Source organism: Triturus cristatus, chromosome 11 (assembly GCF_964204655.1).
Source record: "Triturus cristatus chromosome 11, aTriCri1.1, whole genome shotgun sequence".
In the NCBI taxonomy this organism is placed as follows: Eukaryota; Metazoa; Chordata; class Amphibia; order Caudata; family Salamandridae; genus Triturus; species Triturus cristatus.
The window spans coordinates 380,337,548-380,353,630 of NC_140594.1; the positions used below are offsets into that span (position 1 = coordinate 380,337,548).

A 16,083-nucleotide genomic window follows, 5' to 3' on the forward strand; every position below is an offset into this window, starting at 1 on the left:
CGCCTTGCACTGTCTTTGATTTTTTAAGCATCTAAGGTATTTTGTGCTAAATCAAAGGCCTTCATTGATTTATATGTACTATACTTGCCTAATCTTTCAGAAGTGATATTTTGATTTGTGTATGTTGGATGTTTTTCTTTTTGGTCTAGATTTATTCAGATAAATATTGGCTATTTTCTAAACTGGTATGGACTCGCTTTGTAGTGTTTTCACTGTGCTACACGCGGAGCCCGAAGGGTCGACTCCGAGCTTCCCTCCCTTTCCGGGATCTTGAGCGACTCCCGCCCACCTTTGTACATTCTACGAGGCGATGCATGCCATCTTTGGGCGGACCAATCCCCTCCGGTGCGCCTTCAGGCCCCGCGGACTTAGTTGGGGGGCCTAGCTCTTCGCTGCCGGCTGCTCTGGCGCCGCAGGCCCCCCTTGGATCCAGGCCTGGATCTGGATCGGCGCTGGTTGACCTCGTTAGACCTCCACCGGCGCCGCTTCCTATGGCACCACTACCGTGTTCGGCAGCGGTCGGCTCCCAGGCCGGCTCCAACATAACATGGACACAGAGCCGGATCGGCGTCAGCCGATGCCGGTCCGGCGCCGATGAGTACTTTTGTCCCTGTGTTCCACCCTGGCCATTTTTAGCCAGATTGGCATTCAAAGGAGGGTGAGGAGGACTGGGAGGGGTCAGGTGACCCTTTAACTGACCAGTTAGATGCTGAACAGGACGGGAGAGAGGAACCGGAGGATACCAGTGGTCTTGACACTTCTCCCGACCTTGGCATGTTGTTCCCTCCTACCGTGCCTACGGAGGAGGGAGCGTCGTACGCAGTGGTATTGCGTAGGGCGGCCGAGGCTCTCAACCTCGAGCTTCCTACCTTGGCGGTCAGGACTAACCTCCTGACTGAGGTGCTTCAACCGGCAGCGAGCTCTTCGGAGCCCCTGCTGCCGTTTAATGAGACCCTCACTGACATTCTTTTGGGCACGCGGTCCAGGCCCAACAGGGGGGGCTCCCGTGGACAGGATGATCGCCCGACGCCACCGCCCGGCTCCCGGCGACCCCTCTTTCCTCTCCCAACACCCCACTCCGGAGAGCTTGGTGGTCCAAGCCTCCACCTCCAAAAGCGCCTTCCCTGCCACTCCACCGGAAAGGGAATCCAAGAAGCTGGACCACCTTGGCAAGAAAAAGTTCTCTTCCGCCTGCTTAGGACTGCGGTCTGTAAACACCGCATGTCTCTTGGGACGTTATTCGCACTCAGTGTGGGATACAGTGGAGCAAGTGCTGCCTCAGTGTCCGGAGAAGGCCCGGCCAGTGCTCTCCCAGGCTGTTGCCACCGGGAGAGATGCAGCAAAGTTTATGATCCATTGTGGGCTGGATACCACCGACTCTCTGGGCAGGATCATTTCAACGTAGGTAGTGCTTCGGTGCTACGCCTGGATGAGGTCCACTGGCTTTTCAGGGGATGTCCAGAACACCTTGATGGACATGCCCTTTGATGGCCATTGCCTTTTTAGCGACAAAGCAGACAACGCCCTAGAGCGCTTCAAGGACTCATGGGATACGGCCAAGTACTTGGACATCTCCTCGCCCCTTTTGTGGATACGGAAGGGGTGCCCCGCTAGATCCCACCTAGGGCCACAGGCTGCAGCAAGTTACCCAACCTTCGCAAGGACCTGAAACACAACCGGCGTGGTTCTGGGGGCCAGTGGGCGGGCCAGTTCACCAACCCCTCCCCCCCCTCTGCCGCAGCCTCCAAACCCTCCTAGTCCGACCTTTCAGGCCCATCAAACGCCAGTGGGCGGCTGGATTCGCCATCACCTCCCCCACTGGCGCACCATCACTTCGGACATCACATGTCGGAGGATCATCTGGCCCTTCTCCAGCAGGAAGTTACGGCTCTTCTGGCCAAGAGAGCCATCGAGCACGTTCCTGTCCCAGAAGTTGGTCGTGGTTGTTATTCCCGCTACTTTCTGGTTCCCAAGAAGGACAAGGGCCTGCGTCCTATCTTGGACCTCAGGGACGTCAATCGCTTCCTCAGGAAGGAGAAGTTCAAGATGTTGACGCTTGCTCAGGTCTTGTCTGCCCTCTACCCGCAAGACTGGATGATAGATATTATTGATGCACACGCTTGAAACATATGTACAAAGTAAGAAAGAATTATCCAATAGAGACTTCAGTTCTTCTTGTTTATTCACAAAGGATTCTTCCACTCCCAACGCGTTTCGTCGTTTGAAGGGTTTAACCCATACGACTTCCTCAGGGCTGGAAGCAACATAAATATCAATTGTAGAGAATTGTAATACTAGTGGGCAACAAACAAATACATGCCCCAAAATTGTGTACTAGTGCAGAGGAATCACAGGTGCATACAAGTGCTCCGTAAGTATACATATATGTGGAAATTATAAATTCATCAGCATATATGGTAATCTTTGACCAAAATAAACGCATTATGAAAAACGAAATTGAGTTTCTGTGACAACATGATTTGTAACCAATAATTGATTCACTCACCAACCCTAGTGAGTAACATGCTTTGTGCAGCTAATAGATAATGTCATAAATAAATCTGTGCCTCTGTTTCTGAAGAATTGAAAACCTGTAGTGGTACAAATTGTACTAGATTAATAAATTAATAACTGCGTCACACATGAGGCAAGGTAAACCAATACGCTATTGGAATGTCTAAAAAACAAATATCAATACCTTTCAAAGTCTTGTATAGCTGCAGAAAATATCCTCCAATATCAAAATAGTACGTAATCTTTATGAGTCAGCTAAAGTATATATGGCCCGAAGTCACAACCACCTGAAAAAACATTATATATCAAAATTGTGTCACTTAACTGGTCAAAAAACGCCAATTTAAACAGTGAGAAAATACGCATCCCATAATCTTACCCTATTTAATGGCTATGCCGCGTCGAATACCAATTCAATAGCAAACGAGTTCGTTTCAGCAAATCGTCACTGATGTACGTGGACCTACAAGCAAAATAAACTTGTAGTTACTAAAGTCCCTACAGTACTCTAGGGCCCAAAAACAGTTTGTAACTACAAACAATAGCCCTTGAGAGAGGTGGCGATTAGAGGCCTCTAGTCTCCGGCGGAGTCCGGGCTTCACATCAACCTTCTGGAGCTACGGGCGATTCGTCTTGCACTGAAGTCATTCCGTCCGGGGAAAAGTAGTGCAGGTGTTCACAGACAACACCACAGCAACAAACAGGGCGGGGTGGGGTCGTGGACCCTATGTCAGGAGGCCCTCCGCCTCTGGACAAGGCTGGAACATCAGGGTATTTCCTTGGTGGTTCAACACCTGGCCAGTTCTCTGAACGCCAGGGCGGATCAACTCAGCCACAGATGCATGATGGATCAAAAATGGCATCTTCACTCGGAGGTGGTTCAAGGTCTCTTTCAACAGTGGGGAGAGCCTTGGTTAGATCTATTCGCCACAGAAGCGAAGGCGCAATGTCAGCAATTCTGCGCGTTGCAATTTCCAAGGTGGCACTTGCTCAGCAATGCTTTTCGTTGCGGGTGGAGTTGCGGTCTGTTGTACGCCTGTCCGCCTATACCACTTCTTCCCAGAGTACTGAAGAAGATCAGGCGCGACAGGCCCAAGTCATTCTTGTGGCTCTGGATTGAGCACGAAGAGTCTGGTATTCCGAGCTGCTCAACATGGCCATAGATCCTCCGATCAGACTGCCTCTTCGGGAGTATCTTCTGTCGCAGCAGCAGGGGACGGTCGTCCACCCGAACCTGTCCAGTCTCCACCTCCTTGCGTGGAGATTGAGCGGCGGCAGTTGACGTCTTTCGACCTGCCTCCTGAAGTCTATGATGTAATCTTGGCAGCCAGGCATCTCTCCACTAAGACGGTATACGCCTGCAGGTGGAACACATTTGTAGCAGGGTGCACAGCAAAGACTGTAGATCCCCTTTCTGCCCCTCTCTCTGAAGTGCTCTTGTTTCTTCTCTCTTTGGCCCAGGAGGGCCCTGCTCTAGGCACTATCAAGGGTTGTCTTTCAGCCACCTCTGCTTTCCTTCGGTTGCCAGATCAGCCTTCTCTTTTCAAGTCCCTGGCAGTTAACCTTTCCTAAAAGGTTTAACGCATCTTTTTCCTCCCATCCCCTTCGTTATGCCTCAGTGGGACTTGAACCTTGTGCTAACCTATCTCATGTGTGCTCCCTTTGAGCCACTGCATAACTGTCCTTTACGCTTTCTCACTCTTAAAACTGCTTTCCTGGTAGCCATCACTTCTGCTAGAAGACTGAGTGAGCTCCAGGCTCTTTCTTCAAAACCTCCTTTCCTGTCTGTTCATCCGGACACGGTGGTTCTCAGGACCCATCCATCCTTTCTTCCTAAGGTGGTCACTGCCTTCTACATTGGGCAGACCATTACTTTGCCCAACTTCTTTCCGCCTCTGCATCCTTCAAAGGAAGAAGAGAGGCTCCACCGTCTGGACCCAAAGTGTGCGCTCTCCTTCTATCTGGATCGCACAAAACAGTTCTGGGGGAATGATCAACTTTTTGTTGGCTACGTGGGTGCAAAGAAGGGTCGGGCTGTACACAAACGCACCATTTCTCAATGGTTCGTGTTGTGTATTAAGGATTGTTACTCTCTAGATAAGAAGGAGCCTCCTGTCGAGCTACGCGCTCACTCCACCAGGGCGACGGCAGCCACTACTGCCTTGGGAAGAGGAGTGCCTATGAATAACTTCTGTCAGGTAGCCACGTGGGTATCGCTGCACACGTTAACCAAACACAACTGTCTGGACAGCCAAGTCCAGAGAGACGTCTTCTTTGGCCGTTCTGTTCTCCAGGACTTTCTAGTGTGAACTTGGTCTGCAGACCCACCACCGGGGTTGGTATTGCTGGGGTATCTTTTCTAAGGTAAGGAATCTATAACTAACGTGTTTCTTTCAGATGCACAAGTTACTTACCTTCGGTAATGATTTATCTGTAAGAAACATTAGTTAGTTACAGATTCCTTACTGCCCCACCCATCCTCCCCGTGCTGCGAACTGATTTCTAGGGTTAAGGAGATCATTTCAGGGCCCTAGTTTTGTGCACCAATGGTCAGTGTCTTGCATGGCTCTGCGTTTCTGGTGCAGAAAGTCGTGTACAGAACTGACGTCAGCGTGCGAGAGCGGCGTCTAAGTAGCTGCTGCGTCGTCATCCCGGCTCCCACGACGCCGACGACGCCACCTTCCGTTTTGCACAGAGGTACTGCTGACGAAAAAACTTTCCGGATTCAGTCTGATGCCTGGGGGTAATTCTAAGGTAAGGAATCTATAACTGACTAATATTTCTTACAGATATATTGTTACCGAAGGTAAGTAACTTGTGCATTATTTCTTGAAATCAGAGAAGCATCCAACAGACAATCATATAGGTTCCACCCTACAGAGGAACTGTCTCCTTTCTGGTACTAACAAATGAGGGACGAAAATGGTGAGACCATGCAGGTCACCTTAGATCTCCATTAAACCTTGAGTAGGCACTACTGTCAGTTAGTACAAGAAATGGACTCACTACAAATGGCAGACAATTCCAGGGAAGAAGCTTATGTGTCTTTCAGGTTCTGCGTTTAGACACAAGTTTGTGGTGGCAAAAGGATAAGAGGATACATGGGATATGGTATTCAACAACATCTGCCTTAGTAGAGGTGAGAACTGGAAGGAGGAGATACTTGTTTATAGTCAGAGTTTGGAAGAGTGAAATTTCTGTCATAAATTTGTAGAGCTTTTGCCTTTCTGAAGTCATTTTTCTCCTCCTCTTCATTTAAAGGTGGAGAATCCACTGTGTTTCCATCAGTGGAAACTCAGCTGGTTCCTCACTCAGAAACCGTTGACCCGACAGTACATCCACAAAAAGACTTCCAGGGCAAAGTGGCAGTCAGCATGCCCAAATTTACATCAAGATGGCCATCCCTGATTTTCTCTGCCTGGGTCCAGCATGCGAGGCATGGTGAATCCAAGCAGGAAAAACAAACAGGGACAATCTTACATTTTCCTGCCCTGCATCTCGCTTGGTGGTTATGCGGTGGGAAAATCTGTGGTGGCAGAATTGTACTTGATATGGTGGTCGTACCATCACTATAATAACCCAGCATTTGGGTTGAGGACAATCCCTTGTTACAAGCATTTTTATCTGTGGTACCAGCTAAGGCTGCATTGGCAGAATACACATTTTCCCCCAGCTCTTAATTGGATGGAGGCAACAGGAATTCAGCTACCCACCAAATGGGTAGTTGATGTTAGTGGATGATGATAAAATATTCATGCACTGCCCTCTCATTCGCAAACTGAGCCATAGCCCACAAATGAAGTGTTAAAATAGCCCCCATGATGTGTAGGGAGGATCCGGGACACAGATCTAGAGTGCATACCTTCTTATGATCTGAGAAACATTGGTGAGTATGACAGCAGAAGAACTATGGTGCTGTGCCGAACTCAGATGTAGCAGCAGCCACAGCATTGCACATAAAAAATTATAAATGACAGAAATCAGAGGCCAACTGAGTCATCATCATGTTAGTGATTTCTAAGTGACTTTACCCTGTCCGTGCTAAACCGTGGTAGTCCTTAACTTGGGGAATTCGGGGTTTCCCTAATGCATGCACAAATGCTGCAATCTACTTTTCATCTGCTTCCCTCTCTGACTGCTCCTGCTAATGTGTTTTGTGCAACTGTGTCTGACGTTCTTCTTCTGTCAAACTACTTAGAAGCGTTTCTTGCATCATTGGAGGATGGGTCACTTTCTCTGGACCCATGCTTTATTACTGCAGCTCACCTCAGCCTTCAAAATCTTAGTAGACAGACAGAGCCATCAGTTTACAGTGTAAATATACTCTTGGATATGTTAATATGCCTCACTTTAGATAACCCTGAGCCCTGGCAAGAGAAAGCCATATGTGACCATGTTAATTCCTTCCCCAGCCATTGCACCCCTCATTCTTCTTGTAATACCTTTCCCTATGTACCAAAATATTTGTTCTTTTTCCTTCTAGAGACAAAGCCGCTACTAGGTTTTTATTAACTGCTTCTTTTATCCCCACATGGTAAGGCGGGTAAACAGTAGAAAAGCTGCATTTATAAATAATATTGCAGACAATTCATTATTGCATCTGGGCAAGTAAGTACTTTGTATAAAGGTTCCTGGGAAGGAGAGTTCCAATTTGTCTTTTCTGTCTTACTGTGTATTGTTGCAGCATCCCACAGAAGAAGTTGGTGATGGAGACAAGCACCTTCCTGGTCTACAAATGCATTCAAACGACTGGGAATTTGCCTCCTATTTTGGATGGAAGTTCCACCTACAACAGAGCGGCAGGGATGTGTACCGTCGGCGGTGTTGGCACAGAGCACTGAAGCCCACCAGGGATATGGGAATGGAAGCCATTTTTCTTTTGGAAGGGTCCTTGGTAAGAGCTGATACCTGTTAAAGTGTAGGCTTGACGCAACAAAAGACCATGTAAAGTAGTGTGTTACTATACAAATGCTTGTCTTAGTGAATCCGGTTGACCTCCCGCCGTATTGATGAAAAAGCTGCAGTGTATGAAATGCATGCAGTGTCTGGTTCTATTAGTTGTGGTATGATAGAGTTCTGTGTGAGGGAAGCATTGGAAGTAGTACATGACTATACAAGGAGTGCCGTGGTATGACTGGCCACTGAAAGCTTAAAATGCTCACAATATACCAAAAAGAGATATTTGTTCCATAGCACTCATAATGCATATATTGCCCACAGACTGCTAACAATTACATTTAAGTCAGGGTCACCAAAATGCTGAGCAAGCCTACAAATATCAGTGAGGGTGACGATTTGCCAGAGATCGTTTATAAATTGGAATACTCAACATGCCAGGGACAGCAGCCTTTGCTAGCCAGGGCATCTCCAATATACCAATGAGTACCACCTTTTAAAAATGGTCATTTGAACAATTTAAAGTTCATTTTCATTTCTTTATCTTAACAATAGATAATAACCAAACAACACCTTCTCATCTAGCTTTTGCTTTTGTGTTTTTTTGGATTCGCAAAAACAGTGCTTATGCTGCACTTGTATGGTTTTTCATCCGCCTTTACCGATTATCCCCATAGCTTCACCACTTTCAAGCCTACTTATCAAGTACATGCTTTTTTTTATCTTTGTCCTCCACCATTTACTTAATCTCCACACCTTATAACATCACTAGTAACAGCACAATATATTGCCTTTTTGAACATGAACATAAACAAGTCATAACACTTTAACAGACTGTCTGTAACTTATATTGTTTAACTACTCAGCAAGCTACAACTTACAACAACAAAAAGCTTATTATTAATCACATAGGCGAAACCTAGTGCATTTACTAATGCATGTTTCCCTCAGGTTTGGAGCAGGACTCACATGCTCCCTAGGAAGCGGCACCACGAGTGGGGAAAGCATAACTTGGATGACGGTTGGGTACCAAGGGAACACCTTCACTGCTAGGAGAACATTCATTCATTTATATCCTTATCTAGAAGGCTGGTTGATGAAGAGGAATACTTCTTGTCAGTGCTTAGCACACACAAAACAAACTGTGAAATTTCTGCACGATTTAGGGTTCACACTGTATGGGAGAAAATCCCATCTGCAGTTTTAGCAGATTGAGAACTTTTGTGCATCAACGATCAGTTCACGCAAATCGAAAGCCTAGCCCGTAAAGGAGAGAGATTACTTCCTCTTCACCAGATACCTCAATTCTGTCAGTTAGGAAAGTTGCATAATTAGTGAGGATTATGGCAACTTGCCTTACATCAAAATGTGTGCATGCCTACAGATGTGTCTCTGTTGGAGTGTTTAGCAGACCTCTGGGCTTAAGTGGATAATGACTGGAAGATCTAATATTGTTGTTGTCAAGAGTGAATCAATGGATGAGAACACGCACACCAAACAGTTGCTCCTTGTCTGTGAGATTGTTGGGTGCTCCTGGGGTATCACCCTCCGACAAGAGTGTAAACGAATATTAACTGGCAGCAGCGCTTGACTCAGCGACAGCCCCCTGGGCACAGCGAAGACCCGCTGGGAAGCGGGATAATATTAGTTCAAATAAAGATTATCCGATGCGGTGGCCTTGACAATCCTGAAGGCAGAGTGCTTGGTTTTGTGTGAGAGGGTGCCCAAGCATGAGCTGAGCCCCTCTGCAGCTTTTGGAAATACTTCCTTATGGCTATTCTGTGATACAGCCATACCATATACTCTTACGTGCATTATAACCTCGCAGTAAATGCTAACTTTGGAATGGCTGCATCAAAACATGTCGTGTTTGGTGTCAAACGCTTTGGAATACTACCACCCCCCCCCGCCAATTCTGGAGGCGGGGGTAGCATTCCACCCTTCTAGAGGGAGAGACGTGTTCACACTGGTCAAACCCGGTAGGACTTTCCTGAGCCCTGACATCACAAAATGGATGCCTCTGCCACAGACACGGGTCTGGCTTCCTGCTGCTGACCGAAACTCCGACAGGGGAGGCCTGGACAATAGGTTTCCTGTCGAAGGGAGATGTAACCACCTCCCCAGACAGGCAGGTGAGTACTGGGGCTGGGCGGGAGCACTCTCTGGTGCTTTGAAGTCCTGCACTGGGGGCACATTTAGTGTCCCTGTGCATAGTCCAGTACAAACCGGTTGCAGGGGCTACCTGCCCATGCTCTGGCGCGAAACTGGACAAAGGAAATGGGTGTAACCACTCCTCTTTCCCAGCCCACCCATAGGTGGGGCCTTAGAGTTAGTCCATCTCCTAAACTTAGTATAAGTATAGGAATCCAGTCCCTAGGACTTTAGATTACCCTGGACGAAACTCTGCTACATATATCCTGGACCTTCGACGTTCTATCCTGACTAGAAGACTGAAGAAATCTCCCTTGGGGTCAAGGAGTGACTCCCCTGCTTGGCAGGCACCAAAGAAGTAACTGACCGGTCTGCATCGCTGAAGCTCCCGCCGGACGCCGAAGTCTTTGCATCACTAGAGGTGGATTTCCAGACTTCCCCGAGTCTACCCTGAGTCCACAGCAAAGCTGAGGCCCGTGGCTATCGTGGGTGACGTGGCACAGTGACCCCTGGACACCGTGAACTTTTGCAGCAACACTATCTTCCTGGTCCTCCTCGAAGTTGTGCTTTGGGCTCCGAGTAGGCCCAGCCTTGAGCATCTCCTGCACTGAAGATTACTGGCCTCCAATGCACGAGTGACCCGTGGGCCAGTTTCAAGTGCGACCGCTCGAGGCTGCTTCGCGATCACTAGCCCGTTGGCTAGCAGGTCCCCACGAAGGCAACTCCTCTTCTGCTTGGGCTTTCCTGGTTGCTCCAGACGTGCCTCGCTGGGTGAGTCCCTCAGACTTTGCTGGTCTGCACCGCAGTCCTTTCTCTGAATTACAGTGACTTGCCGTTGCCTAGGCTTGTTGGGTCCATTATGGTCACCGACACTGCAGCACTAGACAGACTTCGTGGGACAGCTCGAATCCGGCTCGTGTATTTCGTCGACACCTCCTGGACCTCGTGGCTGAAGAGTCAAGACACCGATCAACACCTGAAGCTGCCCTCGGGCACTGGCTAGTGATCCAGACTCTGTTCCCTCTGCTTTCAGGTTCCTTCCATCCTAGATCCAGGCTTGGATCTCTTCGGACACTTCTCCTCTTCACGGCAGCAGCAGTTCTTTGCAGGCTTCCATTGCAATCGACGACGCGACCCGACACCAAAAGACACCTATGCACCCGGCTTCCCTGGGTGAGGTAACTCGAGTACTCCGGTGCTCCCGTGGGTGCTAGCCCTAGAATTTCTTAAGTCCAAAAGGGTTTGGTCCTGACTCGATTCTAAGTGTCCCTAATCTTTAAATATCCAACCACGACATTGCCCATAGAAGATAACAGGAACCCGCAGTTGTGTTTACACACTGCATACAGTCCCCGTGGGTCCCCTGTGTCACTACCTTGGGTGGTTCCTTGGGGTCCCAGCGATTCTACAGGTTCTAGGCCTTGTGTCTATCCCAGTCGTGGTTCTTATACCACTTTTTTGGTATATGGTTTGGTACGCCCCTAGGGCCCAAACGTGTATTTGTGCTATTACTGATAATTGCTAACTTGTAAACAAAGTACTTCGAACTCCAGTCTCATATAGAGACTAGAGGGGTGTGTTTTAACCTAAATACATATATTTTGAATATATACCTGGTGTGGTTGTCCTTTCATTTGATCATTCAAGAGATTATAGACTGGTAAAATAAGCTGCTTTACATTCCTTCAAGACTTATCCTGAAGGCTGCTCTCCATAGCTACCACTAGGATAGCTTTCAATAAAGGTTGTCTTTTACCTATCACCATAAGGGGTTGTTTGGACTGATACAAGGTGCCCACTAGAACTAGTGGACAGCATATATCAGGCCACCTTCTCACATTGGTGTGCAGCATGTGGGATTCCAGCTTGCTATTGTTTTACCAGATAATCTCAATTGAATTGATCAACTGAAAACCACTAAAGGTACCTAAGGTACATATAATATCAAGTTTAGCTACAGTAAGTTCTACTGAACTTAGTTGTGTGTTAAGGGATAGCACACCCTTTCTACAACTCAAGAGAGTTTAGTAGGCTACACTAGTGTAGGTAGTGCAATACACCACACGACATTAGTAATGTCTAACCAGCCAGGAACCAGTGGGTTCCTACCAGGAACCAGTGAGCTCCTTCCCTATAAATATGAGGATCTCTCCTTTGCTCAGCTTAGGGCCTTATGTTCCATTAGGAAGCTGAAGACAGGCAAAAGTCCATCCACCCAGCATCTCATAAAGATACTTAAGCTGGATGATATCACAGGGCCTAGTGGGCCTGATGGGATAGACAGTGTGGGTGGGGCAGCAGGTGAGGGTGGGCCTAGGGGTAGCAATTCCCCTGACCCTACCTCTAATGCTGACCAGCCTGGTGACAATGACCAGACTCTGGTGAACCAAGATCTCCTGGATGAGGATGAGGAGGATGACAATAATGCTCCTTCCTTTATTGTTCCAGGTAGACCTGACCATAGGGCTATAAGGGATAGATCTCTGTCAAGGGGATCTGTCCAGTCTAACTCTTCAATAGGGACCTCTTTCTCTTCTCACAGAGGGAGGGAAACCTCCCAGGAGAGGCGAGAGAGACTGCTGAAGTATGAGCGAGACAAGTTCACCCTCAAAAAGCAGCAGATGGCTTAGATAGGGAAACCCTAGAGCTCTACAGAGCTAGTAAAAAGGAGGGACTAGAGTCTCTTGGTGGCAGCAATTTCCCTAGAGATAGGGAGAGGTCTTATGGCCATAGAAACCTTAGTAAGATTGTGCCTCTCTACCAGAGTGGGGATGACATCCACAAATGGATAACTGCCTTGGAGAGGGCCTGTAAAGTACAGAAGGTCCCTCAAGGTCAGTGGGCAGCAATCCTTTGGCTCTCCTTTGCAGACAAAGGTAGAGATAAGCTCCTCACTGTAAGATAAGAGGATGCTGATGATTACCAGGTCTTGAAAAGTGCACTAATAGATGGGTTTGGCCTAACCACTGAACAATACAGGTTAAAGTTCAGAGACACCCAAAAAGGACAAAATCAAGACTGGGCTGACTTTGTTGACTGTGCTGCTAAGGTTCTGGGAGGTTGGTTATTGGGCAGTAAGGTGTGTGACTTCATAGGATTGTACAATCTGATAATGAGGGAGCAGATTCTTAATAACTGTCAAAATCAGCTGTTGCACCAGTACCTGGTAGACTCTGATCTGACCTCCCCAAGAATTGGGAAAGAAGGCAGACAAATGGGTCAGAACCAGGGTGAGGCAGAAGGTACAGAACCAAGGTGGTGACCCTAAGAAGCAAGATTCCAAAAACTCTGACAAGGGTGGGGACATGGGAAAAGACCAGAAGTCTTCTCAAGGGCCCCAAAAATCTTCTTCTAATGGGGAGTCACAGTCAAGTAAGGGTAAAGGCCAAAAGAAACCTTGGTGCAAAATCTGTAAGCAAAAAACTCACTGGACCAATGACTGCACCAAGGCCAAAGAGAATAATCCAGCCACCACTAATGCCCCTAAGGCACCTGCTCCCCCTAGTGCAGTTATAATTGGTGGTGGGAATACACAGAATAAGGGTGTAGTAGGGTTGATCCTGGGTTCTGAGATGGACTCTGGCCTAGTCAGAGTACCAACTCAGGCTGTGCTGGTCAGTGATGGGGGCATGGATATGTCCCCCTTTGTGAGTCCCAGTAACCTGGGCAAATACAGACAGCAGCCTTTGACAAATGGAGTAGAAGCTTGGGCATTCAGGGACACAGAAGCAAGTGTCACCATGGTGACAAAAGATCTTGTGGATCCTGGGCAGATTATACTTGGGGAAATGTACCAAGTGACCAATGCTCGCAATGTCAGAACAGACCATTCTCTGGCAGTTGTTAACTTCTCCTGGGGAGGGGTAACTGGCCTTAAGAAGGTTGTGGTAAGTGCAGACCTACCAGTACAGTGCTTGCTTGGCAATGATCTAGAGACTTCATCTTGGGCTGAAGTGGAGCTCAGGACACATGCAGAAATGTTAGGGTTCCCTGCACGTCTTTGCTGTGACTAGGTCACAGGCTAAAATGTCTAAAACTGGACAGGCCATGGATTCTGGAATAATGGACCAGGTGCCTCACAAGAGGAGGAGGAGCAGTAGGGTTAAGGTAGAGCCTTCCCACCTGTCTCATGATTCTGATCAGTCTCCTCAGGGAGATGATCTTGAGCCTGAAGAAGGAACTGTCCCAGAGGAGCTTGAACCTGACCAGGTTGAGTTATTGGGGACAGGGGGCCCTTCCAGGTCTGATCTGAGCCAGGAGCAGAACACTTGCCCCTCTCTTGAAACCCTCAGACAGAAAGCTACTGATGTGGCTGCTGGGAATGCTAGTGGCCCCCCTAAAGGTTTATTAGGATGATAGACTCCTATACTCAGAGAGTAGAGACACCAAGCCTGGTGCATCCAGGAGGTTGGTTATACCTCTGAAGTTTAGAGGTTTCCTACTGACACTAGCCCATGATATTCCCTTAGCAGGACACATAAGGCCAGAACAAGACTTGGGACAGAATTGTTCCTCACTTTCACTGGCCCCACATGTCTGAAGACACAAAGGAGTTTTGTCGCTCCTGTGTAACCTGTCAAGCCAGTGACAAAGCAGGTGGCACTACAACGGCCCCCCTGATACAACTACCTGTGGTGGGGGTGCCCTTTGAAAGGGTATGAATTGACATTGTTGGTCCAATGGATCCCCAAACAGCATCTGGGCACAGATTTATACTGGTGGTGGTGGATCATGCCACCAGGTACCCAGAGGCAATTCCTCTAAGGACCACTACAGCACCTGTAGTGGCAAGAGCTCTCTTGAGTGTGTTCTCAAGAGTAGGCTTTCCTAAGGAGGTGGTATCTGACAGGGGTGCAAACTTCATGTCTAGTTACTTGACTGCTGTGTGGAAGGAGTGTGGAGTGAACTACGAAATCACCACACCCTATCACCCACAATGCAATGGTTTAGTTGAGAGATTCAACAAAACCTTAAAGGGCATGATCAAAGGACTCCCAGAGAAGCTTAGGTGAAAATGGGACCTGCTCTTGCCCTGCCTTTTATTTGCATACAGGGAGGTGCCTCAAAAGGGGGTTGGCTACAGCCCATTTTAACTTTTGTTTGGTCACCCTGTCAGGGGTCCATTGTGTTTGGTGAAGGAAGGATGGGAGTTACCTATCAAGCCCTCAAAGCAAAACATAGTGGACTATGTACTTGGTCTCCGCTCCAGGATGGCTGAGTACATGAAAAAGGCAAACAAAAACCTTGAGGCTAGTCAGGAACTGCCAAAAGCCTGGCATGACCAAAAGGCTGTACTGACTGTTCACCAGCCAGGACAGAAAGTGTGGGTGTTGGAGCCTGTGGCCCCAGCAGCCCTCCAGGACAAATGGAGTGGCCCCCATACAATTGTTGAGCAAAAAGGGGAGGTTACCTACTTGGTAGACCTTGGAACCCCTAGGAGTCCCCACAGGGTACTTCATGTCAACAGACTTAAACCATATGTTGACAGGGCAGACATGGGCTTGCTCATGGCTACTGATGAAGGACAGGAGGAAGAGAGTGACCCACTTCTTGACCTGCTTTCTCAGAACACTGATGATGGGTCAGTTGATGGTGTAGCCTTGGCAGGCAGCCTCACTGCCCAGCAGCAAACTGTCTGCAGAAACCTTCTCAGCCAGTTTAGACATATGTTTTCTCTGACTCCAAGTCAGACCACCTGGTGGACTCATGAAGTGGACACTGGGGACAGTGTACCTGTGAAGAATAATATCTACAGGCAACCTGACCATGGCAGGGACTGTATAAGGACAGAAGTCCAAACGATGTTGGATCTGGGTGTGAATGAACCCTCAGTTAGCCCTTGGGCTAGCCCAGTAGTCCTGGTACCTAAACCTCACACCAGTGGTGGGAAAAGAGAGATGAGGTTTTGTATAGACTACAGGGGTCTCAATTGCAGTCACTAGGACTGATGCCCATTCCATCCCCAGGGCAGATGAGCTAATAGATACTTTGGCCTCAGCCAAGTTTCTAAGCATATTTTACCTGACAGCTGGCTACTGGCAGATCAGACTAGCTGATGATGCAAATCCAAAGACAGCATTTTCTACCCCTAGCGGGCACTATCAATTCGTGGTAATGCCCTTTGGTTTGAAGAATGCACCTGCCACTTTCCAAAGGTTGGTGAATCAAGTCCTTACAGGCCTGGAAGACTTTAGTGCAGCATATCTAGATGATATTGCTGTCTTTAGCTCCACCTGGGAGGATCACCCGGTCCACCTGAGGAATGTTTTGGAGGCTCTGCAAAAAGCAGGCCTAACAAGGCTACTAAGTGCCAGATGGGCAGAGTCAGGTTGTGTACCTGGGCCACCTTGTAGGTGGAGGCCAGGTTCAACCATTGCAGAGCAAAATCCAGACCATAATGGAATGGGTTGCTCCAACTACCCAGACTCAGGTGAGAGCCTTCTTAGGCCTGACTGGGTACTATAGGAGATTTGTCAAAGGGTATGGATCAATAGTGGCACCCTTGAATGACTTAACTTCTAA

The 16,083-nt window shown here is 48.1% G+C and overlaps 1 protein-coding gene across 1 annotated transcript in view; it reads left to right on the forward strand.

The window, feature by feature from the left end:
• The window catches only part of LOC146784224 (myoferlin-like), a 3,625,175-nt gene that overhangs the window by 879,735 nt on the left and 2,729,357 nt on the right, over positions 1–16,083 (forward strand). The window contains exon 7 of the mRNA XM_085634512.1: positions 7,199–7,408. Coding sequence (XP_085490638.1) covers positions 7,199–7,408 — 210 coding nt within the window. The remainder of the gene's footprint in view (positions 1–7,198; positions 7,409–16,083) is intronic.